This window comes from Eubalaena glacialis, chromosome 15 (genome assembly GCF_028564815.1).
Source record: "Eubalaena glacialis isolate mEubGla1 chromosome 15, mEubGla1.1.hap2.+ XY, whole genome shotgun sequence".
Lineage (NCBI taxonomy): Eukaryota > Metazoa > Chordata > Mammalia > Artiodactyla > Balaenidae > Eubalaena > Eubalaena glacialis.
The window spans coordinates 83,642,209-83,670,143 of NC_083730.1; the positions used below are offsets into that span (position 1 = coordinate 83,642,209).

The 27,935-nt window shown below is 45.5% G+C and overlaps 1 protein-coding gene and 1 pseudogene across 1 annotated transcript in view; one reads left to right on the forward strand and one right to left on the reverse strand.

The window, feature by feature from the left end:
- The window catches only part of CCDC60 (coiled-coil domain containing 60), a 168,035-nt gene that overhangs the window by 84,773 nt on the left and 55,327 nt on the right, over nucleotides 1-27,935 (forward strand). Inside the window, exon 3 of the mRNA XM_061170050.1 lies at nucleotides 20,964-21,134. Coding sequence (XP_061026033.1) covers nucleotides 20,964-21,134 — 171 coding nt within the window. The remainder of the gene's footprint in view (nucleotides 1-20,963; nucleotides 21,135-27,935) is intronic.
- Nucleotides 2,663-3,679, reverse strand: LOC133075475 (heterogeneous nuclear ribonucleoprotein A1-like; annotated as a pseudogene).

The window sequence follows — 27,935 nt, forward strand, 5'->3', positions numbered from 1 at the left end:
GGACATTATGTTTCTGAGATTTATCCACACTGCCTCACAGAGTTGGGGTTTGTAATCCTTCAGTTTCTGGGCAGTTTCCATTGTGTGAAAGTAGCATAACATACTCGTTCTGGGATTGATGGGCATTTGGGTGGTTTCCACTTTAGGGCTATTATGAAGAGAGCTGCTATGAACATTCTTATGCATGTTTTTGGCTGAACGTGTGTATGCATTTCTGTTGGGAACATACCTACAAGTGGAAGTGTTGGCTCTCAGAGCTCGCGTAGGCTCAGCTGTAGTCAATACTGCCAAACAGTTTCCCGAGCCCTATATTTTAAAGAACTTTTAAAAATACATGAATAAGATGATTTAGAAAAACTGGAAAATATGGAGAAGTAGATATTAATAAGTAATAAAACCACACTCAATTATATCACCTAGGAATCATCCCTATTCATATTTTGGTATGTCAGCTTTTATCAATATTTTTATATATACATGTGTATTTTTTTACCAAAAAAAAAAATAGAAGCATTTTGCATATTCCATTTGGTAACCTGATTTTTTATTTAGCAATACATTATGAACCTCTTCCATGTCAATAAATGCACATCTACAATTTCATTTTTTAAACTTTTTAGTATGAAAATATTCAAGCATCTGTATTTGAACAGAGCAATACAATGAATTTCTATGTACCCATTGCTCAGATCAACGATTATCAACTTATAGTCAATCTTGTTTCATTTACACATCATCCTCCCCTATTATTTTGAAGTGTTTATCATTTTATCCATAAATATTCAAACAACTATCTAGGAGAAGGACTAGAGAAGACTAGAGAAGAAGAGAAGGACTCTTTTTAAAACCGTAACCACAGTAATATTATCACATCTAAAACAAATAGCAATGTCTTTAATATCAAATATTCACTCGAATACAACCATCTTAATGATAGTATAATATTCCAGTGTAAGAATGTAGCATAATTTATCTAACCAATTTCCTATCATTGGACTTCTTGGTTGTTTTTGATTTGTTCTCCTGTTATATAAACAGTGCTTAGATGGACATCTTCGGAGTTACATCATTCTAATACTCTAGTTCCATAAGATAAATTCCTAGGGCATGCAGCTTTAAGGTTCTTGACCCTTAACTGAAGTCCTCTAGATTTGTACTGGGTTTCAGTTGCTGAAAATAGCTAGTTCATAAATGCTTGAAACAAATGAGCTTTTCCCATAAGAAATGAAAGCAAAGCAAAAAAAACAGGGTGTAAGAGGTTGGCAATACCTCAGACATGACTTTTTGCCCTTTTCACCTTAGCATAGTCATCAGAAGCAAAGGAGCAGTTTATGGAGAGCAAAATGAAAACAAAAACTGGTCATGAAATAAACCCTGCCCCCAAATTTACTGGCAATGTCCAGCTGACCCATAGGCAGACCCAGTCTGTATCTGCGAGATCATTTCTCTTCCCCAGGATTCTTCACATAAAATCTTTGTCTTACTCAGTACTCCCTTTAATCCCAGCCCCTCCACAAGTGATTGTTCTGATGGTTTTCACTCAGATGAGCCTATTGCCAAAGACTGTAATCCATTCACCTTTTTCAATGCAAGGGAAAACTTCCATTTGTTCTCTACAGACTATAGCCTTTGACCACGTCTTTTTCTGGATCTTCTCTGTAATATTAACTGACGCTTTGCAGTTATGATTTCACTTAAAAGTAAAATAAAATAAAATTATATTAAAAAGTCAGAAACCTCACAAGTTCGCCAAGCGCATCTCCGAGAACCTGTACGGTGCTTAGGAGCAACACTTAGGATGCTAGGCCAAAAACCATCTTGCAGGCCACTGTGAGAAAAGTGACACTCTGTCACTGGTCCAACCCACGACCCACAGGAGTACAAAGCAATAATAATAATACAATAGCAGGCAGTTCAAACCCTGTTATTCCAAAATTAATGCTTGTAAGTATATTTCAACAGGTATACACTTCCTCATGGCTCTACTCCAGAAGTGCATAAGAACAAGAATCATCTTTAAAACCAGTTTCCCAGTCACCTACCCCTCCCCTGATCTACTGCATTGACAGGTAGTATATCATGGCTTTTGGAACCAGCCTGAATCCCGGCTCCACCACTGACAAACTGTTTGAATATGGGCAAGCTACCTAATCTCTCTGAATCTCATTGCCCTCATCTGTAAAATGAGGATAATAATAAAACTTGGTTGTGATAGGTAAATGAGTTAAGATGCATATGTCTGGCACTTGGATTGCATGTGTTGAACACACATACAAGCAACACAGTCAGTATTCCTGATGGCTGGTGTTTGTACCTCACTCCAACTGCTTGACCGTGCCACTGGGATTCTGTCCATTCTTTTTTTTTTTTTGAAAAAAGACACGTTTATTCAGCATCATGATCAGACTATTAGATTTAGCAATCAACAGCATGGGTGCAAAAAAAAAAAAAATCTACATTAAAACCCTTTGTTGGAACGCTTTACACTTTCCACAGAACAGAAACTAAAATAACCTGTTATACAACTAGTCACAAATACAGTCCTCGAGTTTTTTTGCCCATACACATGAGTATTGTCTAAAACATGCCTTCTTTGTAGCAGCTGGGCCCTGCCACCACTGTGCTGGGCTGAGTTCACAAATCTCTTGTAAACTGCAGCTTCCCTGTCACTTCTCTGGCTCTCCTCTCCTGCTAAGCTTTGTTTCCTGGCAGTAATCAAAACCTTCTGCCCCTGCCATAGCTCCTGCTGCTGCTGGAACCGCCATGGGCACCTTGGTTTCGGGGTTTGGCAAAGTATTGGCCTCCACCACCGTAGGGGCCAGAACTTCTGCCTCCAAAGTTTCCTCCTTTCATGGGTCCAAAATTTGAAGATTGATTGTTGTAACTGCCAAAATCATTGTAGCTTCCGCCACCTCCAAAATGGCTTCCATCGTTACCAAATCCATTATAGCCATCCCCACTGCCACCATATCCCCCGCCACCGCGGCTGCCACCAAAGCCACCTCGACCACTGAAGTCTCCTCCGCGACCAAAGCTGTCATTCCCACCAAAACCCCCTCCACGACCACCACCAAAGTTTCCAGAACCACTTCGACCTCTTTGGCTGGATGAAGCACTAGCCATCTCTTGCTTAGATAGGGCTTTCCTTACTTCACAGTTGTGGCCATTCACAGGTGTGGTATTTCTGAATGACAATCTTGTCTACGGAGTCATGGTCATCAAAGGTTATGAAAGCAAAGCCTCTCTTTTTGCCACTGCCTCGGTCAGTCATGATTTCAATCACTTCAATTTTCCCATACTGTTCAAAATAATCTCTTAGGTGAAGTTCTTCAGTGTCTTCTTTAATGCCACCAACAAAAATCTTTTTCACAGTTAAGTGGGCACCAGGTCTTTGAGCATCTTCTCTTGAGACGGCCCTCTTTGGTTCCCCAACTCTCCCATCCACCTTGTGTGGCCTTGCCTTCATGGCCGCATCCATCTCCTCCACAGTGGCATACGTGACAAACCCGAAGCCTCTGGAGCGCTTGGTGTTTGGATCCCTCAGTACCACACAATCTGTGAGCGCTCCCCACTGCTCACAATGGCTCCTCAGACTCTCGTCGGTTGTTTCAAAGCTCAGACCTCCGATGAAGAGCTTCCGCAGCTGTTCGGGCTCTTTGGGTGACTCTGACTTAGACATGACGGCAGTGGAGGTGGGGGGAGACGTCAACGATGCTTACTTGGCGGCGTCCATGGGCAGAAAAGCTGTCCATTCTTTAGGAGAGATTTTCTTATCACCTGTGCGGGGACCCAGAGTTTTCTCATTCCTATCTGATTGGAAAGAAAGTCAAATGCTGGAGAGCATACAGCTAAGAAGCTTAGGGTGCTATAGTTTGTCCTTTGCCTTGAGAGACAAAGAGCTAGATACTTTTCAGACATTGTTTTTAAGATTAAATTAGTACACAGAAAGCATTTAGAATATGAGCAGCTACATCATAAGGACCATCTCTTTTGTAACATAAAGAGGCTACAAATTTAAGTCACACTTCTTATATTTTTCCAGCTAGCCATACGAGCCATCACATGAATTTTTCACTGGAAGTCAAGTGTCTCCCTCTAGGAGCTTCACCTCCCCCTTGAAATGTCTAATGAATAGCTTTATTGCTTACCTTCCGCACCCAGAGGTGGAGGGAGAACATTGGTGCTGTGTCCTCCATTGCTCCTCACTGCCACAACGTGTCACTGTCGAGAACAGGTCCTCCAAGCTCTTAGAGACCGTACTAGCCGTTCTTCCTGATGTCTCACTGATCCACACCATCATAGCTCTCAAATCCCATAGGGTTTGAGTAGGAACCTTCTCCCAGACAGTCAGGCTACCTGCATATGAGAGGTTGCCTTTAGGGGCTCCAAGATGCCTTTTCCCTGCCCAGTCTGAGGGAAGCCACCCTAGTGTATAACCGTAGAGGTTTTCTGGGCTTTTTCTTGTTGAAAACTTTATAGAGAGAGCACAATTTTTTTTTTTTTTTCTACTGAGGAGCCCAGATACGTCACATAAATCATTTCAATAGATGGATAGTAATGTGGAATGAGACATTTTCCCAAAGTCAAACCTCATCACAGCAGACCATTGCCATCCCCCTTGGGATTAGAAGGACCCACCCCCACCCCTTACAAACTTACTCACCTGGACTTTATCTTCCCAAAATTTCCCATGGAAATGAGAACAAAGTCAGCAAGAATGCTTGCAGAAGCATTTTCTGCCCTGAGCTTCAAGAAAATGCAGGACGGTCAAATCAAACAGCCTGAGAAGTGCCGAGAGTGATGTTTCAGCAAGTTCCCTTAGATTGCACATGAGGCAGACAGAGTTTTGAGGGTCAGGAAATTCTGACTGTTTTGATGCTGCTCTGTCAGGCCCATGGGTACCATTTAAGGAAAATGCATGTCCTGGCCCTTCAGCACATCTGTGTGTTTAGCTTTAGGAGTCGTTCTGGGTCAGATTAGCTCCAACCAAGAGTTTCCGGGCAGAATGTGGGTGCAAAGTAAAAGAAACCAATTAGAACATTGCTTTGCAAGATAATCTTTGCAAGATGATCAGAAGAGCTTTGCAAGATAATCAGAAGAGCTTATTCGTGAATCCATTAAATAAAGCCAAATCCAAACAACTAGTTAAGGCGAGAATCTGAATCTCCATCCCTGCCCTGAAACAGCCCAAAATGCACATTAGCTGAAAAGCAACCTTTAGATCCAGTGAACTTTCTCTGAAGGTCTCCTACTACCCACGCAAGGACTGGGGTGGGGAAAGGAGTGGTATGTGTTCGGAACAGGGCTGCCCCTTTGCACAGTTCCAGGGGCTACCATTCGCAATGTGTGTTTCAGAGTGAATGGCACCCCCAAAAAACTCAATTTGTAGAATACAGTGTTACTAGCGGCCCTGAGGTTGTACAGTTGGAGCAGCGCTTTATTGGTAGTTACACAGAGATAAAAATAAGAGCTTAAAGAGCGCTCAGGGCCTGGGGCCTGGGAGCGGGGAAGTGCTGGAGAAGGGATCACAGGCCAAATTATTGGTAAGAGTGTCGATGGTGATTTGCAGACTAGATACCGCCTTAAAAAGAGTGTGTTTGGACTCATTTACCTTTTCCCTGCAATACCTCTGTGGTTCTTTGAGTTTACGCCCTTAGGAAGTGTTTGGTCTAGAAAAGTGACTAGGAAATGACCAGGTAAAAAGGATATAGAGTTGGGGGAGGGATCCCTGGCAGAGAAAACACACGATCGCAGCCAGGACAGGACCTGGAAGGTTGGGTGACTGTAGACACCTTTTGCTAAGTTCCTGCTCTGTCTCAGGCACTGGGCTAGGGATTGATGTAAGGTCATCTCAAATGTGAGAGGAAGATGAGAGTTTAATCCTGGGATCAGGTAGTAAACAGAACATCTTTCAAACTGAGGCAGCTCAGCAGACCCTGGGTAAATGGGGGCCCGGGGCGGGGGGCGGGGCGGGGGGGGGTGGAGCTGGCCGTGGTCCTGAACAGAGGTTTTGCATCTTCCGGGCTCTCTCTGAATGTCCCACGACAAAGACAAGCTGTGGCAGACAGCCGCCCCACCTTCCAGGAGGCCATCAGAAGCTGCCCCTCATGGCGGCAGGCAAGACCCAAGTTGTGAATTGAGAAGGGAAGCCTTTCACCACACACTGCCCCCAGCAACTGCACCGCACCTCAGACCCCTGCAATTTCCCCTCATACTGACACTTAGCGAATTCCTGAGCAGTTCTTGTTCTCCAGCAAGTAATCCCCACCATCAATCAAGCAGAAGAACACGGGTCAAAAGCTCACAGGCTTGTGGTCTTGTGCCTTATTCCATCGTCTGTTGTCTGTTTCAAAATTATAAGCCAGGGGTTCTCTGGAGATTGCCAGTGTGCTGAAGAAACAGAAAAAGCCTGTTTCTCTGCTGATGCATGTTTTCTGTCCACACTGGCTGGTCCATGAACAATCCTTCCATCCCATTTAGTCATTGAGCACAATAGGTAGTAATGGGTATTGTAGGGTGGGGCTTACATTCTTTAAAAAACAAAAAAAAAATACTCAACCAGTTTATCTCAGAACCGAAAACTGATTGCTGAACTGCCTCCAAAGGGTACGCTTTTTTTTTTTTTCAGGTCGGGTAAGTTTCTGTGTGTTGATGGATGGCAGGAGAAGGCAGTGGTTAGGAAAACTACTATATATAAAATAAATAAGCTTCAAGGATATATTTTACAGCACGGGGAAATATAGCCATTATTTTATAATGACTTTAAGTGGAGTATAATCTATAAAACTACTGAGTCATTATGTTATATACCGTAGACTAATATAAAATTGTAAATCAACTATACTCAAAAAAAAAAAAAAAAAAAAAAAAAAAAAGTCGGTGACTCCTAGATTCAGACAGACCGGAGTGGAATTCCTGGCTTTGCCACCTTCTCATTGTGTGACTTTAGGCCGGTGACTTCATTTCTGTGAACCTCAGTTTCTCTGTCTTTGAAATTATAGTGCCTGCCTTGCAGGGCTCTTGTAGGGGTTAAATGAGATAATACGTGTGAGGCCCTGGGGCCCTGCCTGACACTCAGAAAGTGCTCTGTAGGTAATGGCTGTCATTAGGATAATTTTCAAAGCCTAAGCCTCCCAAGGGTTTTTGCACTCAAGGATAGTTAGCTTCTTCCACACTCCCTCCAAGTTCTAATTTGCTTCTAAATATGATGGGGTAAATAGACAAAAAGCGGGCTGGGGAAGTGAGGGGAGCAGGAAGAGGCACATTACACTCCTTCACGAGGCCGACTTGCCCATCTTCCCTTCCCAACGAGGTTCAGAACTCCTAATAGCAGTTGCCTAGAAACGGGAGCTATGGGGGCTTCCGCTCCCTTCCAGAAATCGCCCTAATTGGGATGCATATGGAACGGTTTGTTGACACTTGGCGGGTTTTTATTCTTCTTCTTCCAGAAGAGATGCATACATCTCTCATACAAATGCTGACTCACATTCATTAAAGAGTAGCCCTGGGCCAAGGTACCTTTTAACCACAAAGGAACCAGTGGGGATGGCAGCCTTGCTCAACATCCTCTGACAAAATGACCATTTGAGGTTGCTGTCACTGTGCTTACATTTCAAGATGTTTACAAGGTCTGAGATGGATTTTGGTGGAGGATGGTGTGTGAACAAAGGTGTGTGTGTGTGTGTGTGTGTGTGAATCGTGAGGTCACAAAAGCTTGCAAAGTCCATGAACTTGTGCCACCAGTCAAAGCACAACGTATGCCTATTGTGTAACCTGGTATTAAGGGCTGGATCTGCGTTCTTTTGAGGGGTTTAAACACCACTTGTGGTCACTGGGCACAAGGTAGGTCAGAGACCACATTACGAGCTAAAGAAATAACTTTCCTGAGAGGCACACGCGGAGCCTGTTTCATTTGATCACTTCTTCCAGAACACCGCTATTGTCTAGTTCCCAGCTGGAAAAAAAATAAATTTCAGAGGCATCCACTTATCTCTATCCTGTTCGGATGATTCAGCTTCTGCACAGACAGTTCTGTACACCCACTCCACCCAAAGAGAATGCGAACGTGCCACATCAGGGTAGGGTTGCGCCATTGTTACGTGCCCAAAAGGAGACGTGTATTTAATTCAGATTAGAGATGCAAGAATTTCAAATGGTTAGTTATTCAGGCAACAGATATTTTCTGAGGACTCCCCATGTGCTGGTTCTGGGGACACAGAAAAGATTGAGAAATTGTCCCTGCCCTCTGGGAGCTCCGTCCGGTAGTGGGGGTAGGAGGAGGGCGTGCCTGAAACAAGTCAACCGGCAGTTGAGGGCAGCACGTGCCAGGGGTGCCTGCTCCAGCACGGGAAAAGCAGAGGCAACTTCCACACAGGGTGGGGTTTACACGTGGGTAAGTTCTAAAGGATGAGTAGAAGTTAGCCAGGTGAAGAAGAAGAAAGGGCATTCCAAGCAGTGGGACAAAGGCACGAGATGAGGCAGAGCATGGTCGTGTAGCATGATGGTGTTGCTAGAGCATCAGGGGGCAAGGAGGAGGCTTAAGGGGATGGGACAGATCCAGCTCATGCAGAGCCCTGGAGGCTGTACTGGGAAGCCTGGAGACGATGTGCAATATTGGAAAGGATCGGAGAGGAAAAGAGGTCCAAGATAGGGAGGCCAGTGAAGAGGGAATGGCAGGGGAAAGATAACGGCAGCCTGATTTGAAGGCATGGCATCCAGGATGGAAAACTTTTGTTACTTAGCCCCTCAGAAGTGTACAGCCCTGAGACAAAGCAGGGTGGAGCCAGCCCAGATGGTGGGGAGCTGCGAGGACAGCGGGGTGGTGCACTCTTCATAGGATGTGCATCTTCACGTTTAAGAAGCTGACTCTGTTGCCTGGTGGAGGACCAAAACACCAGGGGAGCAGTGCTAAGAGGCAAGAACATTTTAGTCGTTCCAAACCCCCAGCCAAACATGTCATGCCTTTTTCAATTCCTTGAGTGGTGCCTAAGGTGGCAGAGGGTTTAGAAGAGAGCGCATAGAGATTCGCAGAGGTACAGCTTTTTTTGCATCTTAATTTTACTCATCACCAACTTACCTACGTGTGTACCCAACTGTGCTTTGTTGTACAGATTGTACTTTGACTTTTAAAAAAATGCTTTCACATCTATTTCCTCATTTTTCATCTTTCACAGCTCAGATAAGATAATACTATCTCGAAAAGACAGATGAGGAAGACAGGCTCAGGCCTGGATACGAGTCCAGACTCCACTGCACCCCGTCTGGGTGACCTTGCATAAGTCACCGAACCTCTCTGTACTTCAGTTTCCTCGCTGTGAGATGGGGTGGTAATACTGCTAATTGCTGCCTTGGAGAATTGTTTTAGAAGTTAGAGAGATTAGTAACTTTAAAGCCTTTTCATAGTTATTGCCACGTGGTAATTATTGATGTTCTAGTGGTGATGGTGGTCGTGATAGAGGCAGTGGGGTGATGCTTATCCCTAAATCAATAGGGCAGAGAAGCTAACTATTCTGCCTAAATCACACAGCCAGTTAGTTGTTGGTAGAATTAGAATTAGAACCTGGCTTCCTAACTGACCTTAATGTCCCACTTTCGCCCAAACCCATCGGCCGGATGATCATCTCCTGTCTCCAGCGGGGTCTCCCAGGCTGGATGTGGGTTCCTTATATTCTTCTTTCCATCTCTTGCTCCTCCTCTTTTACCTCTTTGTCTTCCTTTCCTGCTTTCTTCATTTTCTTTAGTGAAGGTCTGAGATAGAGATTAAATAAAGGAAGAACCCAGAAAAGAAAACCACTTAAAATAATTAGAAGGTCTCTGCATGTCAATTTTTATTCAGCAGAGCAGAGGTTAATTCCCTGGCCCTTTAGCTTAATAAATTTCATTACTTAACATGACAACCAAGCGTTGATCCTACCACCACTACGTACAGTGGATTCAGACCTTTATGAATTACTGTGTAATGCAGTTGACCGAACCCCAAAATAATTGTGGTCTGATTAGACTGTTCTTGCCGCTACCCTCAGAGGAGAGAAACTCCTAAGCTTGACACGTGAGCCAAGTGCTGCTTCCCAGAAGCCTGTGGAGGCTCGGAGCCAAACGGCCGTCCTGTGTGCAAAGCAAGAGAGTTGTAACAGCAGTCATTTATAGCTTCATGGAGATGATGATGATGATGATGAAAATAGTCGTTGTTACCATTTATTGAAGATCTCCGATGTGCCAGGCATCATGCTAACTGCCTCTCATACATGGTTTCAACAATATCCTGGGAGGCTATCAATTTATCCCAATGCTACAGATGAGCAACGTGCATCTCAAAGAGGTAAAAATGACTCACCCGAAGTCACAGACCTTGAGTGGCAAGGAAACGATGAGCAGTTAAACCTAGAAGAGACCTTTTCTAAAACCAGTGCATCTTCCTCATGCAACGCTTTGGAATCAGGCTACCTGGGTTTAAATTCCAGCTCCACCAGTTACTAACCTCTGGTCAGACTACTACTTGACCTCTGTGAGCCATGCTTTCCTCAACAGCAAAATGAAGAGTACTTCCTTCATAGGGATGGTGTGCGGATGCAAGGAGAGAACTGCACATCGAGAGCCTAGCTCAGTGCTGCTCAAGTCATCACTGTGCACCTCCTCCCACCACCCCAGACAGTACCTGCTTCTCTCCAACTGCAGCCACTCCCCTGGGCCCCCAGCCTTCATTCCTTACAGGCTCAGACCCTCCTGTTGTATATTTCCCAGCTGTTCAGGCACCCTCAGTGGAGATGCTCCCAGACCTACCTCTCACAGAAGAGTTTCATGCTTCTAAGTTTCCTTGCCTCATTTCCCATGATCCAAACTAACCTCTCCTAATATCTTTCCCTAGTCCACGGCCAGTGATTTAGCCAAGATGATGGCATTTCAAACGTGATAATCATGACAGTTTAGTCAAGGAAAAAAGAGACAGAGACAGAAACAGAGACAGAGACAAAGAGAGATTGTCAGTTGGGGGCTATACTCAACTGCATAGCAAACAGAGCCCTGAAATTACCATGACTTAAACAAGGTAAAGGCTTACCTCCCTCACATAAAAGAGGTTTACCTTCTGGAGGAAATACCCAGATTCCTTCTATCTTTTAATCCACTATCCTTAGTGTTTGCTTCCATCTGCAAGGTTTCCTCATGCTTACACAATGGCTACTGGCATTGCAACCATTGTAGCTAAGTTCCAGGCAGCAGGAAGGAAGAAGAGGAAAAAGGCACCAAAGGGCATATGCCACCCAGCTGTGTTAACCTCGTTTATAGAGTTTTCTCAGAAGTCCCTCCCAACGATTTCCTCTTGTACCTCACTGGCTTGTCCTATCTGCCAGGGCAGCTGGAAAATGTAGTTTTGTTTGTTGTTGTTTTGTTTTGTCGACTTTTTATCTAGGTATTTGATGTCCAAGATAATGTGGTCTTTACTAAGGAAGCTCAGGAAATGGCACTTTCTGCCATTGGGAGAAAGGGCGAGAGGTAGGGAAGGAAAACCAGTAAATGCTGACTGCCTGCTCTTTGTCAGGCACTGTCTTCAAGGAGTCTGCCTTCTAGTAGGAAAAGCAGACAAGGAACTAGGCAATTGCCATATAGTGTGACGAATGCAGTAACGGGGAGCACATAGACACAGGGAGCTGTGAGGGCACAGAGGAGGCACTTGACCTAACCTAGAGCTGGAGGGAGGGAGGGAGTAGCAGTATTAAATGGTCAACAGTTGACAGTTTTTCCAAAGCCTTGGAATCAGCAAGTGAAGAAGGGGGAGGAAGTGCTGCAGGAAGAGGCAGAATCATAGGATTCTGAGGGGTAGAGAGATACACATGAATAACTGGATGAGTGGTTATGTTGCAGGAAGGGGGACCCCCTTCCAGGGCCCGAGAGTCGGCTCTTGTCTAACACTTGGAAATGAATCATCCGAGGAGACACACGTGCTGACAAAGCAAAAGATTTTATTGAGAAGGGGCGCCCGGGTGGAGAGCAGCAGGGTAAGGGATCCCGGGAAGACTGCTCTGCCACGTGGCTCACAGTCTCGGGTTTTATGGTGATGGGATTAGTTTCTGGGTCAGTCTCTGGCCAATCATTCTGACTCAGGTCCTTCCTGGTGGCACATGCATCGCTCAGCCAAGATGGATTCCAGCGGGGAGGATTCTGGGAGGTTTGTAGGACATATGCACTGGTGTCTCCTTTTGACCTTTCCCGAATTCTTCCGGTTGGTGGTGGCTTGTTAGTTCCGGGTTCCTTACCAGGACCTCCTGTCGTAAAACAACTCATGCAAATGGTTACTGTGGTGCCTGGCCAGGGTGGGCGGTTTCAGTCAGTGGTTCCCCTAACAGTTGGAGATAAAGCCCAGATCTTAGAGGGACTTATTGCCATGGGAAAAAGTCTGAACCTCATCCTGAGAGCAGTGGGAAGCCATTGAAGGGTTTGGAACACTCTGATGGGAATGAGTCTGCATTTCAGAAAGAGCCCTGTGACAGCCAGGTGGACAATGGATTGAGAAGGAGAAAGACCAGGTAGGAAGCTACTTAGAGTAATTGATGGTTTCTGGCTAGGGTGGTGGCAACAGGAAGTCTAGTGACATTTAGGAAATAGAGTTGACATCACTTCATTATGAATTAATGAATATGAAGGGGATGAAGGGGACAAAAGCAATCTCTCCATTTTACAGGTGAAGTGAATTGTATTTTGCCACTAAGGTCACTTCTGAATAGCCAAGGAAGACTGTGGCCTGTGGCCAAAGAAAGACTCTAGGCTGTGCCTTCTTCCAACTCAAACAACGTCTGCTAGGTGCAGGTGCACTGTTTGCCCAGACCTCAGAAATGCCACATGAATTTTGCAAAGGAGCCAGAGAGAATAAAACTGAAGCAGATAAAGCGACTTCTCCCTTGCGAGTCAATTTTTCTGTGTCTTTATCACAGTCTCAGTAGCATCTTTCTTCCATCTGATTAAAAAGAACCCTTGAACTGGGCCTCGTCTTTGGGCTGAGTCATTCAGACAGGAGAGAAATCCATCTGAAACTTTTGATCTGAGAGGTGAAATCCTGACTTGGCGAATCTCCCATTGTTAGGCATTACAATTAGCAAATGACCCAGGGAGAGTAAAGAGATGTTCAGATGTGATTTAATAATATCGTTGCAGTAAGCACTCAGAATATGTTTGCAATCAATTTGCTGTATACACAATATGCTACCAGAGCAATCTTTTGTGTATGCAGTTGACCTTTATCTCTGGCAATCTTGTCCTATAAAGAAGAGTGAAATCCTCCATTGCAAATCATTGGCCCTCAGGAAATGGCTTTAATTTGCATGCTGACAAAGATATTAACTTGGGGTGGGGGGGTGTTGATAACGCAACACATCCTTTTGTCTGAAAGGTAGTTCAGAATCTGTGTTGTACCTACAGTTGACTGAAGTTCAATTACTGTAATAAATGTATTCCAAATTTCATCTCAATTGCATTTGCATTTTAATGAATGATTCTCACCTTCTTGTCAATTTGGCAGCCAGGCAGATTTATTAAGTTATTGTATAAACAGGGCATTCTAATGCGGGAATTTAAATGCAAAATATTTGCTTGGTGCACTTGAGCTAGGGCTGGGTTATTAATTTGCCTGTAGGGGTTGCCTGAAAATTCAAGAATTTCGGGATAGTGTTTCAGATCCATTCCTCGTTCCATCGTGTTTGCCCTCTCCTCCTCTGAACTCAATATGTCTGGGTGGGCTGACAAAGCAAGACGTGAGCCAGCCAGCTGAAATGGGCTCTCCAAGCCTTCAGCCTGCACAATCTGGGAAGAAACTAATTTATTTGCCATTATTGGAAAACAGTAAAATTTGTTAAGTGAAAATTTCCCATGTAGGCAATTCCCTTCTGCGAGAGCAGGACATCCCTGAAATCGGATATTGCCAGGAGTGTTTGTTCATTTTAATGTCATGCTTCCTCCCCCCATGGAAGCTCTCCTGGCTTTATAGTCCCATATTTCTTGCAGGCAAGACAGAAAATGTGAGTGAAAACCAGCTGGATGCAGAGCCATAATACCATTAAAAGTTGTGTTTTTTTGTTTTTTGTATTTTTTTAAGTACATCTGGGCTGTTGATTTTTAACAAAGTGATTTGCGGTGGTTAATCCCATGCCCCCCATAATAGAAAGGTTGAATGTGAATTTCTTTCGCTGCCTGTCAACTCTCCAGTACTCCGCAGCTTCCTGCAAGGCCCCTGTGAAGAGAGCTGGGGCTGTCTGTTTTAGATGACCGTCAGTCCGTGTTTCCTTTAGGGCCCTGGGGATGGAGGTGCTGATTCAGGTAATGGGAGACTCATGACAAGCAGAGTGCCCTCAAAGAGTGAGAATGGCTGCTACAGCTGTGCTTGAGGAACTTTCTGAGATGAATTGACTGCTAGTGTGTGTCAAAGGTTTATTTGAGGAACTTTCTGAGATGAATTGACTGCTAGTGTGTGTCAAAGGTTTATTTCAAACTTGTAGGAAGGGAATTGGGCTTCTAATAAAGCCAGTTCGAAGATTTCCTTCTGCAAAGAGTATCTTTTAACAGAAGGGAGAGGACAGCTAGACCAGTGCAACTCAAACTTATATGTGTATATGAGTCATCTCGGGGTCCTGTTAAAATGCAGATCCTCATTCAGGAGGTGTGAGGGGGGCCCAAGATTCTGCATTTCTAACAAGCTCCTGTATGTTGCTAATGCGGCTGCTCCAGGGACCACACTTCGAGTAGCAAGCAGCTACATAGCATCACTCAAGAGTAGGATGACTAGTAAAGATTAATAGCCTTGTTACAAGTCTGACGGGCCAGATGTGTGGGTAAATCTAACACCCCAGAAAGGACTCTCAATCTCATCAGAGAATATCAGAAAATCGCTAGAAACTTCTCTGAAGGGGCTGTTAATTACTACCTTTATGTTCCAAATTCTGTTCCAGATCATCTTTTCTCGGGTCTGAGGCAATTTCTTTCCTAATGCCATATTTTATATCTAATAGGCACATTTTTTTTTCACATTTTAACATCTCTGAACTGGAGATGCAATGTACAATCATGTCTTAATCGAACTGGCATGGATTTTTCCTTCGTTGTGGTTCATAAAATAATGTCACCTCTTATAACAAATGATGTATTGGTCAGCGATTTTCACCATAATGCTGTGTAACAAACTATCCTAAAACTCAGTGACTTTCAATAAGTATTTCTTCCTTGCTCATGTGTCTGTGGGATAACTGGGGTTTGGCTGATTTAGGTTGAGATTAGCTGGGTTCAGGTCTGTTCCATGCCTTTCTTATTCTTCTGGGTTCAGCGAAGTAGTGGGGTTTTTTTCTTGTCATGGACCCAACTGAGCAAGCTTATTTCAAGCTTCTTTTCAAGTCATATCTACTAACATCCCATTAGCCAAAGAAGTCATATGGTGAAGCCCAAAGTCAGGATGCTGGGAGCACATTCCACCCCTGAATGTAGGGGATGGGGGATTTGCTGAATGATGACCTGATCTGCCACAGGTGGTGACTTGGATTGGGTAAAACATGGTCTAAAGGAGGAAAACATGGTCTAAAGGAGAAAAGTGTAAGCCACCAGCTTCTCTCCTGTGGGCCTAGAGGTGAACTCTGCACAATAAGAACAGCCCAGAGATTCATAGACTCAAAGCTTTAAAGCTTCCTTCTGAATATTCTTGTGTTTGCAGCATGCAGATGGAGAGAGAAATTCTGGAATCATCCCTGCTGGCTCCCAACCCTTGCTTTGCTACTTCCCAGCTACTATGACCCTCATCGTTTACTTAACCTCTTCCCTCTATTTTCTCAACTGCAGATCACACCACCCTCTCAGGACTGTTAAGCGAGTTGACAGTAATAATTGTAGCGCCCAATCATGGAGTCCTAGGTACTAGGCACTATGCTAAACTCTTTACATCCACTGTCATTTAATCCTCCCAACAGCCCTTTGAGGCAAGAATGACTTTTTTCCTCATTTGGAGATGAAGAGGCTGTGGTTTAGAGAGGTTTAAAACCTGCCTAAGGGAGTGGCAAAGTAGAGACCCCATCCAAGAGGCTGGCCCCTCCAAGGCTTACCACTGCGTACACTGGCCCTCAGGTCTGAAGGTGCTTGGGAGTGAGACCTGCCCCTTTGGTGTGGCTCAGCTCAGCCCCACTAAGACTGTTCCTATTGCCATATTGCGAATTTTTCATTCATCAGCTCACACAGGCTGATGAATGTACAGAGAACATATGTCCCTTAAGTGCGAAAACCTACCCGCATGCATTGGTTAAGAGGAAGTGGCATTGGGTAGAGGAAACTTTCCGTTTTATAATCTGCTTCTTCCTCCGTTTGCCTGACGCAGTTAATTATTTGACTCCCCATTGTTCCTCCTGCCATGTTAGCCGTGGGAGTTTTACATCGTGGAAAGCAGTGAACAGGAGGCCCTGGGTGAGTGGATTTAAAGGCGAAAACTGCTCTTCCCTGCAAATAGCTCCCTTCGCGCAAATAGCCTGGTAATCAGCAATAATGATGAAGAAAATGGAGGGAACATACAAGGGAACTAAATGGGAATTTGCTAAAATACTAAGCATTTTTAAATGGGCCTCTGCAGTAACAGGGGAGCACTTCACGGTACACGGAATGAACACCCCGCAGCCTGAAGTTCCCAGAATAGGCTGGTGGGTCTGGCCTGAGGGCCCAGACAACCCCTGCCCCCCCCTCACCCCCCCACACCACCACCTCTGTTCATCTCTCAGCCAGGTCTTTCCAGAAGATCTGACCGCTAGGAGTCTGGCTGCCTTGGTTGAAAGGGGCTGCAGTTCTACCAGAAAACTTGCTAGATTCCTCAAATTGCCAACACCAACTCCCCGATGCTTTTCTGTGAGTTAATCAGTAAGACAGGCATTTATCACTACCCTCATCTAGAGGTTTGTTGCAGGCTTGGCTTTTCACAGTGTCGTCCCTATACAGATCCTTGAAAGAAATCTCTTCTTCTTCCACCAGGAATGGCTAGGCATCACCTGAACAGCTTTTTCAAAATCTCATGGTCATTAGGAATCACATGAGGGATTGTGTTTCCCTCTTTGTGCTGGCCGCTAGGATGCTGAGGGCCAAATCTGTGCACTAGCTCATGTGTCATGGGTTTCGATACTTGTCTTACCTGATATTGTTTTCTTATTTTTTCATGTCTCCTGCCCTTCTCACTTTAAAAATTTTCTGCTCCTAATCCTTTTTGGAATAAGGGCATAAAGAAGTCAAATAAATCTCTTAACAACCTCTTAATTTCTACTTTTGTAGAAATAAGATAACTTAGATGCAGAGGTGAAGACTGTGAATTCTTTGAGGATGTGTTCGCCTTTGTAATGCCAGTGCTTGAACAGAACCTGACACATCATAACTGCCTAGAACAGGATCTGTCACAAAATAGGTGTCCAGCTCAGGGCCTGGTACATAATATTCAGGTCCCTTTTATTTACTGTGGCATGGACTTCAGCCTGTCACTTATTATAAAATTAATTTAATAAGGATTTCGTTAACCCTTGCAGTCAAAGAAAATAAAGAGTTGGGCTGTTCCATGCGTGTAGGCTTAGATATTTGATCATACTGTAACAGTTTACTAGGGCTGCTGTAACAAAGTACTACAAACTGGGTAGCTTAAACAACAGAAATTTATTGTCTCACAGTTCCAGAGGCTAGAAGTCCAAGATCAAGGTATCAGAAGGGTTGGTTCCTTCTCACGCCTGAGAGAGAAAATCTGTTCCATGCCTCTCTCCTAGCTTCTGCTGACTTGCTGGCAATCTTTGGCATTCCTTGGCCTACAGAAGCATCGCCCTGATCTCTGCCTTCATCTTCACATGGTTTTCTCTCTGCCTATGTGTCTGTGCCCAAATTTCCCCTTTTTATATGGACACCAGTCATATTGGCATAGGGACCCACCGTCCTCCAGTATGACCTCATCTTAACTAATGACATCTGCGGTGACCCTATTTCCAAATAAGGTCACATTCTGAGGTACTGGGGGTTGAGACTTCACCCTATGAATTTGTCTGGGGGGTGGTACACAATTCAATCCATCACATGTGCATTTCAGGATCTAGTTGGTTACAGTTTCTGCAGGGAAAGACAAAGGCTTTTGTTCAGTTACACAGTGAAATCAGAGCCCAAAGCCCACCACACTGCCTGGGTCTGCTCCAGGTGCCTGGAACCCCTCCCATTGTTGTGCACAATTATCACACATGAGACTTCTCAGGGCCAGCCCCACCCTCTGCCTCTGAAGACCGCGTGGTCTGTTCTGGGACCTGAGAGGCCTTGCTGACAGCCTTCTACTCCTTGAGAGCATCTGGACAACAGGTAAAGGCGAGCCCCTAACACCGGCCAGTCAAAGACAAGCCACCCAAGTTAGCCAAGGACCTGGTGGCCTATAGAATCTCCAGGTCAAGGAGAGGGGTTTCCAGGACAAGCTGGTGAGACTCCCCAGTGGAAACATCCTGACCTCCTACAAACCAGCAGACTCTGTAGTCGGACCCCATGGGGGAATCCACTACCTGGGTTCAGACCCCAGATCTGCTTCTTTCCAGCTTTTCTGACCTCACCTTTCTGGGCCTGTTTCCTCATCTGCAAATGGAAATGATAACAACGGTGCCCACAAGGTCGAGCTGTTGTGAGGATAAATAAGTGAACTCACACACCCAGAAGTGAGGGACTCGCGGGAGGGCAGAACACAGAACTGTTGAGCTACAGGGCTAAGTTCTACCACAGACGTGAAACCACGACATTGCCTCGTTCACTGAAAAATCCTCTTATCCAGATGATTTGCTGCATCTCAAGAGCACCCTGGATGCGCTTGAGAAGTCTCATTGAGGTCCGATGGCAGAGAGGGACCTCTCCAACTGCTGGGGCTCTGAACTTGAGGATGTTAGTTGGAGTTATTAGAGATGAGCTTCTTAATGAAAGTGGTAACATCTATTGCTTCCTAGAGTAGCACCCAGTCTGGGACACAGCAGTGCTTTTCTTCCTTCTCCCCTCCCCTCCCTGCCTCCCTCCCTCCCTCCCTCCCTCCCTTCCTTCCTTTTTTCAGAGCAGATCCTTTCTGTTAAAAGTCTTAGATAGAAGACCAATATCTAAATCAGAAAAATATAATCTTTCAGGAGCACAAACTGTACTATGTGATGTCACATAACATTTTATTCAATGAAAGCGAAACTTTTCTGGATGAAAAGTTGTACTTGCCCAGGGCCTTTGCACATGCTGTTCCCGTCCCCCAGGTATCTGCATGGTTTACTCCATCACCTCCTTTATGTCTTTCCTCAAATGTCACCTTCTCAGCCAGGCCCTCGCTGACCATCAGTTTAAAATGGCACCGATCCACACCCCACCCCTGTCTCTCACTCTCCCACGTCCCTGCTTTATGCTCGTGCCTGGAACTTAGCGTGTCAGCTACAGTTCACTCTGTTTCGTGTCTGTCTCCACCCGCTGGAATAGGAGCTTCACGAGGACAGCAGTGTTGTGAGCTGTTTTGTTTGCTGCTCTACCTCAGCACCTAGAGTAGCTCCTGACACACAGCGGGTATTCATTACATTTTTGCTGAATGCTTGATAATGATGCAGCTATTCAGGCAAGCACACACATTTGAAATTGGGCGTGAATTAACGCAGTGAAGAGTCTGACTCCATTTTTGACGTGCGACCTTTGACAGCGTTTGAGCTGCCAGCCCCCCTCCTCCCCCCCTTTTCCCTCTGCCCCGCATCTGGGCAAGCTGATAAGGAACCCAAGGTGCTCCTTGTTTTCGTGCTGGCGGGAAGCTGAGACCACACTCAAACAAGGGACCCCTCACCCCAGCCCCACTCCCAGAAAACCCTAAGCCGGCCCTCCCTTCCCCCCCGACCCTGCTCCCTCAGCTGATTGCAGACCTGCTTCGGAGCCCAGAAAGCCTCATAATGTGAGTCATGTCATTTCACACCCTTGTGGTGCGTGTGTGACGTCAGTCTTGACCTATGAACCACATTTTGAGCGAAAAGTCTCTGTGAAGTAACATAGCCACGAAAAAACAGTTGCTGTCAGCCCCAGCTCCCGGATTAGCTCTGCGTTTGCTTTGTTTGTGCCACATCAAGGAAATCCTCCCCTGTGAAATTAAGGGGTTGCGCATGGTTACGGTTTTCGTTCCATCAGGTTATCTGGCAACCTCAGGATGCTCTTTGATGAGTGGATTTCAGAAGCTTGAAAGCAAGACCGAAGCACATTTTTGTTTCAAACACGAATTCCACCTCAGATCCACTGCTTGCATCCCTAAACTTAAAAATAAAAGCCCAAATGGACAATTCAGGGCCAGTTCTGTATAATCTGGTTTCACTGTGTTCCACCAGGGTACACATTCATTTGGTTTTGCACTATTTTATACATGAGGAACCTGAGGGACTGTTTTGCTGTAACGAGAATACGGGCTGGGCAGATGATGCCTGATCCTTACCTGCCAATGACCGGCTGGGATGCACATGTGTCGTGTAGCGTAGAGATTCAGAAAACTTCACGTGAGCTGAGAAGCAGGGTCTAAATTTAGAAAAAGATTGCTGGTGACCTTCCGGTGACATATGTATAAGAAACTCAAATACCGCATTTCACTGAATCTGAGACACACCATGAAAAACAAAACAAAATAAAAACACTGCCAATTAAATTAATTCTCTGGGGTGTGATTATTATGCTCATTTCAACGGACATAGCAGAGTGCCTAGCACATAGTAGGCACTCAATAAATGTTTGTGGAGTGATGGAACTGAAACCAGGAGAGGTTAGATAATTTGTTCAAGGTCTTTGGTAAGAGGTGGGTCCATAATCCAAGCTTAGGTCTCTGTGACTTTGGAATTCTAAAGGCAGGAGGTCTCCTGCTACTGGGCATGAGAGTGCCCTTCAGTGGATTATCAGTCCCGAGACAGTAAGACATTGCATTGATAGCCAACTCATCTTCCTCTCTCTTTCTCTTTCTCTAGCATCTTGATTCAGTGGGTGAAGATGGGCCGTGGATACTTTACTATTCTGAGGGAGGAGAGTGCATTGAAAAAAAAGCAACAACAACTTCAGAAACTCAAAGAGGAAGAAAGAAATATATTCCAACCAGCCAAAAAGATGTCGGATATCCAGTATGGGGATATTCTTTTGACGTAAGTAGACACCATCACCGTGGCACCAGTGGTCTTGGGAAGGACCACTGAGAAGGAACCCTGTCTGGTTGGGTTGAGGGGTGGCAGCTGTCTCACATGGGGAGTCCCTTCTTAGGCTGGTGTCTAATGACTTCTTTTAGTCTGGCTCAACCTACCTTGCCAGCCTCACCTTCTGGTATTCAGTGAGGTATCTTCTACTACATATGTCTGTCCTCACATCCAGTGCCAAGAGCTACCCAAGAAATCTTGCTGGTCCCCAGATGTGCCTTTTCCCTCTCATTCCAAGGCTTGTCCCTACCTCTAGGCATTTTCCCGTGCTGTTCTCTGGGCCTTAAGTACTCTTCCCTACATCCTCTTCCAACTAAAGTTCTAATTATCATTAAAAGCCCAGCTTAAATGCTGCCCTCTCCTGATCCTTCCCAGATTTCAGCCCAACCACCTCCAGAACCCATTTTGACTCTGAGTTCCCTTAATGTGTTTGCACACTACTTTGTTTTATTCCACATTGATATCCCTATTCTAGACCTTCTCCTGAAACCCCAGGTCGTAGCTCGGTATCCACCCAAAGCAAGTGGACCAAAAAAGGTTTGTTGGTTTGTTGAATCAGTTGCCTCCCTCTTTTTGTAAAGGTCTTTCCTCTGGTTGAGAGAGGACCATCAACAGACTGGTCCATTATGAAATGCCCATTCACGTAACAGTAACAATCATGCTAATAATCACAACCACAACAGTAATTTATAACGAGTGTCTACTGCGTGCTTTGTGCATGTCTTTTTGTCAAAATTTCAAAGCGTTCCTATGAGATAGATACTATGATTAGCCCCATTTTAGAGGTTAAGAATGAGGCTTAGTCATAATTCCCCCTATGACTAAGGTCATAGTTGGAAAGCACCCCCGTGTCCCAAACTGAGTGACACCAACATTCATGGACTGCTACATTCTGCAGAAACAAACTCCCGGGATACTTCGCTTGTGCAAACCAAATGAGGCACAAATCAGTGATGGAAAGGAGGTGCTGAAGCAGGAAGAGGGGAAATATATATGGTAGAAATGGCCTGCCGTTGCCCTATTAGAGCAGTGGTCTCAGCCCTGGCTCCACAATTAGAATCACCTGGTGCCCAGGGTGCTTCCCAGACCCATTACGTCAGACCCTCTGGGGGTGTTACCCGGACATAGTACTTTTTAAAGCTCCCCTAGATAATTCCCATGTGAAGCCAAGGTTGAGAGTTACTGTGCTAAGGCTGCCTTTAGGAACCCAAATTGACATGTTGCCGGCTAAAGAGGAAATGGAATCCACAGCAGGTGATGCACCATTTCCCAAATTCTTCACAACGTTAACGTAAAGAAATATGCATGTGTACGTCTTAAAAACAATGATCCTACCAATGGAGCCATACAATATGGGACCTTTTTGTGCCTGGCTTCTTTCACTTACCATAGTTTGTTTGAGGTTCATCCCAAACAGGAAGCAGATTGGTGGTTGCCAGGGGTTGAGGAAGTGGGGGGATGGAGAATGACTGCTTAATGGGTGTGGGGTCTCCTTTGGGGCTGATGAAAATATTTTGGAACTAGATTTAGGCGATGGTTGTACAGCCATCAATTCAAATGCCATTGAATTGCACCCTTTAAAACAGTTAATTTTATGATATGTAAATTTCAACTTAATGGGGAAAAAAAAAAAAGAGGGAGTTCTGGTCTGTGAGGCCCTGGCGTTGGCGGCGGGTGGGGGTGGGGGGTAAGGGGGCTGGACAGTAGTGGTTGGAGATCTTCTTAAAGCTCAAGGTTCCCGGTGACTGTTGGGAACCCTGAGTATGAGACCATGAGGGGCGGGTATTTCTAGTCACCTTTCCCCTGAAAGTCTGGCCCTTGGGAATCCTAGCTTATTGTAAGAAGGGTCTTCTCTTTGATTCCTCATTTGTGCAGACCATGGACTATGCTTTTTCCTTGCCCTGTGAAGCTGTTAGAAGGAAAGTTAACCTTTTCTAAATTGGCAAATGTCCTTAGGACCAAAGCAGCTCCCAGGCCGCCTTACCTCTCTGGTTTCCAGTCTCTCCTTAGTTTTGGCCGAGAGATTCCCACTTCGTTGTTGGCTCTTTGCCACTCTTTTTATTTTATTTTATTTATTTTTTAAATTTATTTACTTTTTGGCTGCATTGGTTCTTCGTTGCTGCACGCGGGCTTTCTGTAGTTGTGGCGAGCGGGGGCTACTCTTCGTTGCGGTGCGCGGGCTTCTCATTGCAGTAGCTTCTCTTGTTGCGGAGCACGGGCTCTAGGCACGCGGGCTCAGTAGTTGTGGCTCATGGGCTCTAGAGCGCAGGCTCAGTAGTTGTGGCTCACGGGCTTAGCTGCTCGGCGGCATGTGGGATCTTCCCGGACCAGGGCTCGAACCCATGTCCCCTGCATGGGCAGGCGGATTCTTAACCACTGTGCCACCAGGGAAGTCCCTTTGCCACTCTTTTTAAAAAAATATTTTGTCCAGCATTTTTGGTTATTTTTACCCAAAGGGTTGGTCTAAATAAGCTAGCTTACCATTTGTGCATTCATTTATTAACTCATTCGTTCATTCTGAGAGGAGAGAAAATCTCTATGATTTACAATCCCCACCACATGCCTTCCAAGGAGTGAGCATCCCAAGGAGAAGCTTTCTTTGGTGAGCAAGTGTATTCAAGTGAATACGCAGATAGACAGGAAGAGCAGAAAGACTTCCCTGACAGATAGAATGGAGACATTCAGGAGACGGGCCGAGAGCGTGAGCAGAAAGGACCCTTCGGAGGAGAGAAGAGAGGAAAGGCAGCCGTCACTGGGAGAGAACGGAGATGTCTAATGAGGGTTTTTACGAGGTTTTGCCTCACAGTGTGACATGTAAATCCATTCCTCAGTTTCCCCAAAAGATCTTCAGTAAAATATCCATGGCCCCTTAGTGTATTATGTCTTGGACCTTTATCTTGGCTTCCAAGTAAGTGTAGGGGTGAGAATGGGAGACTACCTTGACCCAGGCCCGTTCTCATTGTACAACCAACCGTTTGTATTTTGAAGACCTACTGTGTGCAGGCCTTCTGATGGCACGGAGGTAGGAAAAGGATTGAGGGACAGTCCCTACCACATGTGGTGCCACAACACAGTACCATGGAGGTGCACCTCAAGTGCCCTGAAGTGTGCCTGTAAAGGAAAAACACTCCTCCCACGTGTTTCTCCTTTACTCTCACACCATGATCACACTCATACTTCTGACACCAGATGTTTGGGTTTTTCCCCCACACCAAGCAAATGTCTGCAACACCAGCGGGACATCCTACCATCCTATTCAGTTCCGACACTTTCTACCTGGAGTTAGCATCAGATCCCACAGGTTAAGGGTTCAGTCCCACAAGACTGCCCCCACGTCAGATGCCAATCACGAGTCCCAGGTTGTCACCTGTACTTCTGACCAACCAGCTATAAATCAGGGTTCCCATGATCTCCTTCCTTGGGTTTGATAATTTTCTAGAATGGCTCACAGAACTCAGGGAAACACTGACTTACATTTTCCATTTTATTACATAATAAAGTGAACAGATGAACACCCAGATCAAGAAGTACATAGGGTAAGATCTGGAAGGGACCCAGGCACAGGAGCTTCTGTTTCTGTGGAATTGGGGCGTACCATCCTCCCATTATTTGGGTGTGATCACCAACTTGGAAGCTCTCCAAACCCCATACTTCAGGGATTTTTATGGAGGCTTCATCACATAGGCATGCTCTATCCTTAACTCAGTCTCCAGCCCCTCTCCCCTTCCCAGAGGACTGGGGGTGGGGCTGAGAGGTCCAAGCTTCTAATCATGGCTTGGTCTTTCTGGCGACCAGGCCCCATCCTAAAGCTATCCAGGAGCCCACGAAGAGTTGCCCCATTCCCAAAAAAAAGACACCTCTATCACCCAGGAAATTCCAAGGGATTTGGGAGCTCTGTGTCAGGATCCGGGGTCTAAGACCAAATATTAAAACAAGAGATGCTCCTGGTACTCTTCATCACTTAGGAAATTCCAAGGGTTTTAGGAGCTCTGTGCAAGAAAGTGAGGCCAGAGACCAATATATATATTTTTTTCTATTATTTCACAATGTCCGCCCGCTCCACTTTAGGGGGTGAAAAGGAAATCTGGAAAGAATCCCCAGAACTGTGACTTCTGAGCAGGATCTTTAATGCTGAATGGGAGTTCATTGGGTGACAAAAAAAGAGGTATGGTTAGACCCATCTGTATCAGCCCGCCAGGAATCCTACAGCCTGCATGTCTGGTTAGAAAGGCCAGGGCTGGAGAAGGAGGGTGTGGTGGTGTTATCTATTGCCAAAATCAGAAATATGATTTTCAGAATGAAAAAAAGAAAAAAAGCAGGCAAGTCATGACCTGAGCCACCTCCATCCAGCCACTCAGTGGACCCCCACTGAAGTGTCCTCACGGGACCTTGAAGAGGCGCAGGATACAGAGAAAGCCACTCAGTGAGCCGAGGGGTTCTTACCCTTTCCGTGAAGGTCCCACGAGCTCAGCGCAAGTTTTGCCCTTAGTGTCATCTAAGAGCCCGATGACCCTCTCTGAGTCTGGTACCTCTAGTGGCACTAGTCACCTGGCAGCCTTTCTCTAGAATAAAGAGAAGGAACGAACTAGTGGCTCTTTTTCGCAGGAACTTTTTGCTCAGATTATTGGGCAAACAAACAGGCGCTGGGGAAGGTGGCATCTGTAAAGATCCTCCTGTGACTGTTTAAATAGTTTGGTTGTAACGTTGCCCTTGTTTACATGGGGTTTTTAATCCATGGTCACAGAACACAATTCTTCCCTCTCCGATCCATGTTTCAGTGTGCAAGACATGGTATATTTAAAGTTGAATAAGTTTAAATGTGCATGAGATCTTTCCTCTCGTAGACATTGGTCCGGTTATGACTTATCCAGTGGATTCTATGAGCTGTGCAAGGCTGGTCATTAAAATAAAACTGGAGGCTATTATTGCAACATAGCCATCAAATGCAGGTGGGGCGGCAGGGGTTATAAAATAGCACTGGGAGATTATCCCTACCAGTAGGGAGGAGTGGTTAAGAGCACAGGGCTGGCGTTTGAGTCCAGACCTCCCCCCACACAACTGTTTCACTTTGGGTAGGTCGCTGTGCTGCTCTAAGCCTCCTCTCTCTACACCCTTATGAATGGTACCAAACTCCCAAATTTGTTATGAGGATTAAAAGAAAGAACGCTTAGCACAGAGCCTGGCATATGAGATTTGCTTAGTAATTGCTAGCTATTATTATGCAGTGAAATGAATTTGATCTCTCTGGCCCTCAGTTACTCAAAACCCTCAGATCTATGGCTAAAAATCTTAATTTCCAGGCAGGCTAGAAGGCCTCTCACATGTAAGAGCTATGTTCTATAAATATAATTCCAATCACAGAATTATCCAAAATACAAGTGTTCATTTAGAACTGCTTTTTTTTTTTTTTTTTTTTTTTAATAAATTTATTTATTTATTTTTGGCTGCATTGGGTCTTCGTTGCTGCCCGCGCTTTCTCTAGTTGTGGCGAGCGGGGGCTACTCCCCGTTGCGGTGCGCGGGCTCCCCACTGCGGTGGCTTCTCCTGTTGCGGGCACAGGTCTAGGCTCGCGGGCTTCAGTAGTTGTGGCTCGCGGGCTCTAGAGCGCAGGCTCAGCAGCTGTGGCGCACCGGCCCAGTTGCTCCGCGGCATGTGGGATCCACCCCGACCACGGCTCGAACCCGTGTCCTCTGCTTTGGCAGGCGGATTCTCAACCACTGCGCCACCAGTGAAGCCCCTAGAACTGCTTTTTTAGCACGGTATTTGATCCTGTGCATTCTAAAAGCAAAAGGGATTTTTTCCCCCCACCTCTGGATCTAAGACCATAGGATAAGTTCTTTTAGACCAAAGTTTTACGTCTGACAAACTATGTAGGGAAAAAAGAAAATCAAGCATGTCCCCAAAGATTCCGGCCTGCAAGCAGTCTTTCCCACTGTGTTCAATGACCTCATTTCTCAGCTGCAAGTTCAGCTGAAAAAGGCGAAAAAAACAACGAATAGAATTTGTCTTATGTTTGCAGTTGAGAGGGGACTTAAAACAAGAGATTAAGGAGTGTAAAAGCTGGGTTAATTTCCCGTATTCTAAACCACTGGGTTGAGCCAGTAAGCCTGGGCATGCCAACATATTGGCTTGTGGTTTCCTCAGCTCTAGGGTTGAATAAAGAGCCTGTGGAAATGGAAAGCAGGGGACCTAGATTCTGATCCTATTTTTTAGTTAGCTCTGTGACCCCAAGATTGTCCTCAAATTCCCAGGAGGAAGGTGACTTCCTAATGGGTGCCTCCACCTCTTCTGGCTCCCTCTGTCTCCTTTCCCCACGCTAAGCCAGAGCGAGCTTTTCAAACGTAAACCACTCCCAGTTTAAAATCCTCAGTGGCCACCATTCTTTATCGGATAAAGACAAAAGTCTGAGCAGGGACTACAAGGCTCTGGATGGGCTAGCCCTTGGCTTCCCCTCCAGCCACACTGTCCCCCTCTCCCTCCTCCGCAGGGCCTCTCCCTCCGCCCTCTGCCTACTGAATTCCCATTCAACCTGCAGATCTCAGCTCAATATTTACTTCTGTGCCAGTTACTGTTGCTGTGAGCAACCACTCCAAAACCTATTAACTCAAGACAGCAAACATCTATCTCACTCACAAATCTGCCTTTTGAGTAGGGTTAAGTGGGGAAGGATTCAGCACTAGCTGGGGCAGCTCAAAGTGTCTGTTTCCGAGAGGGCTCATCCGCACGGGTGGCACCTTGGGGCTGGCTATCAGC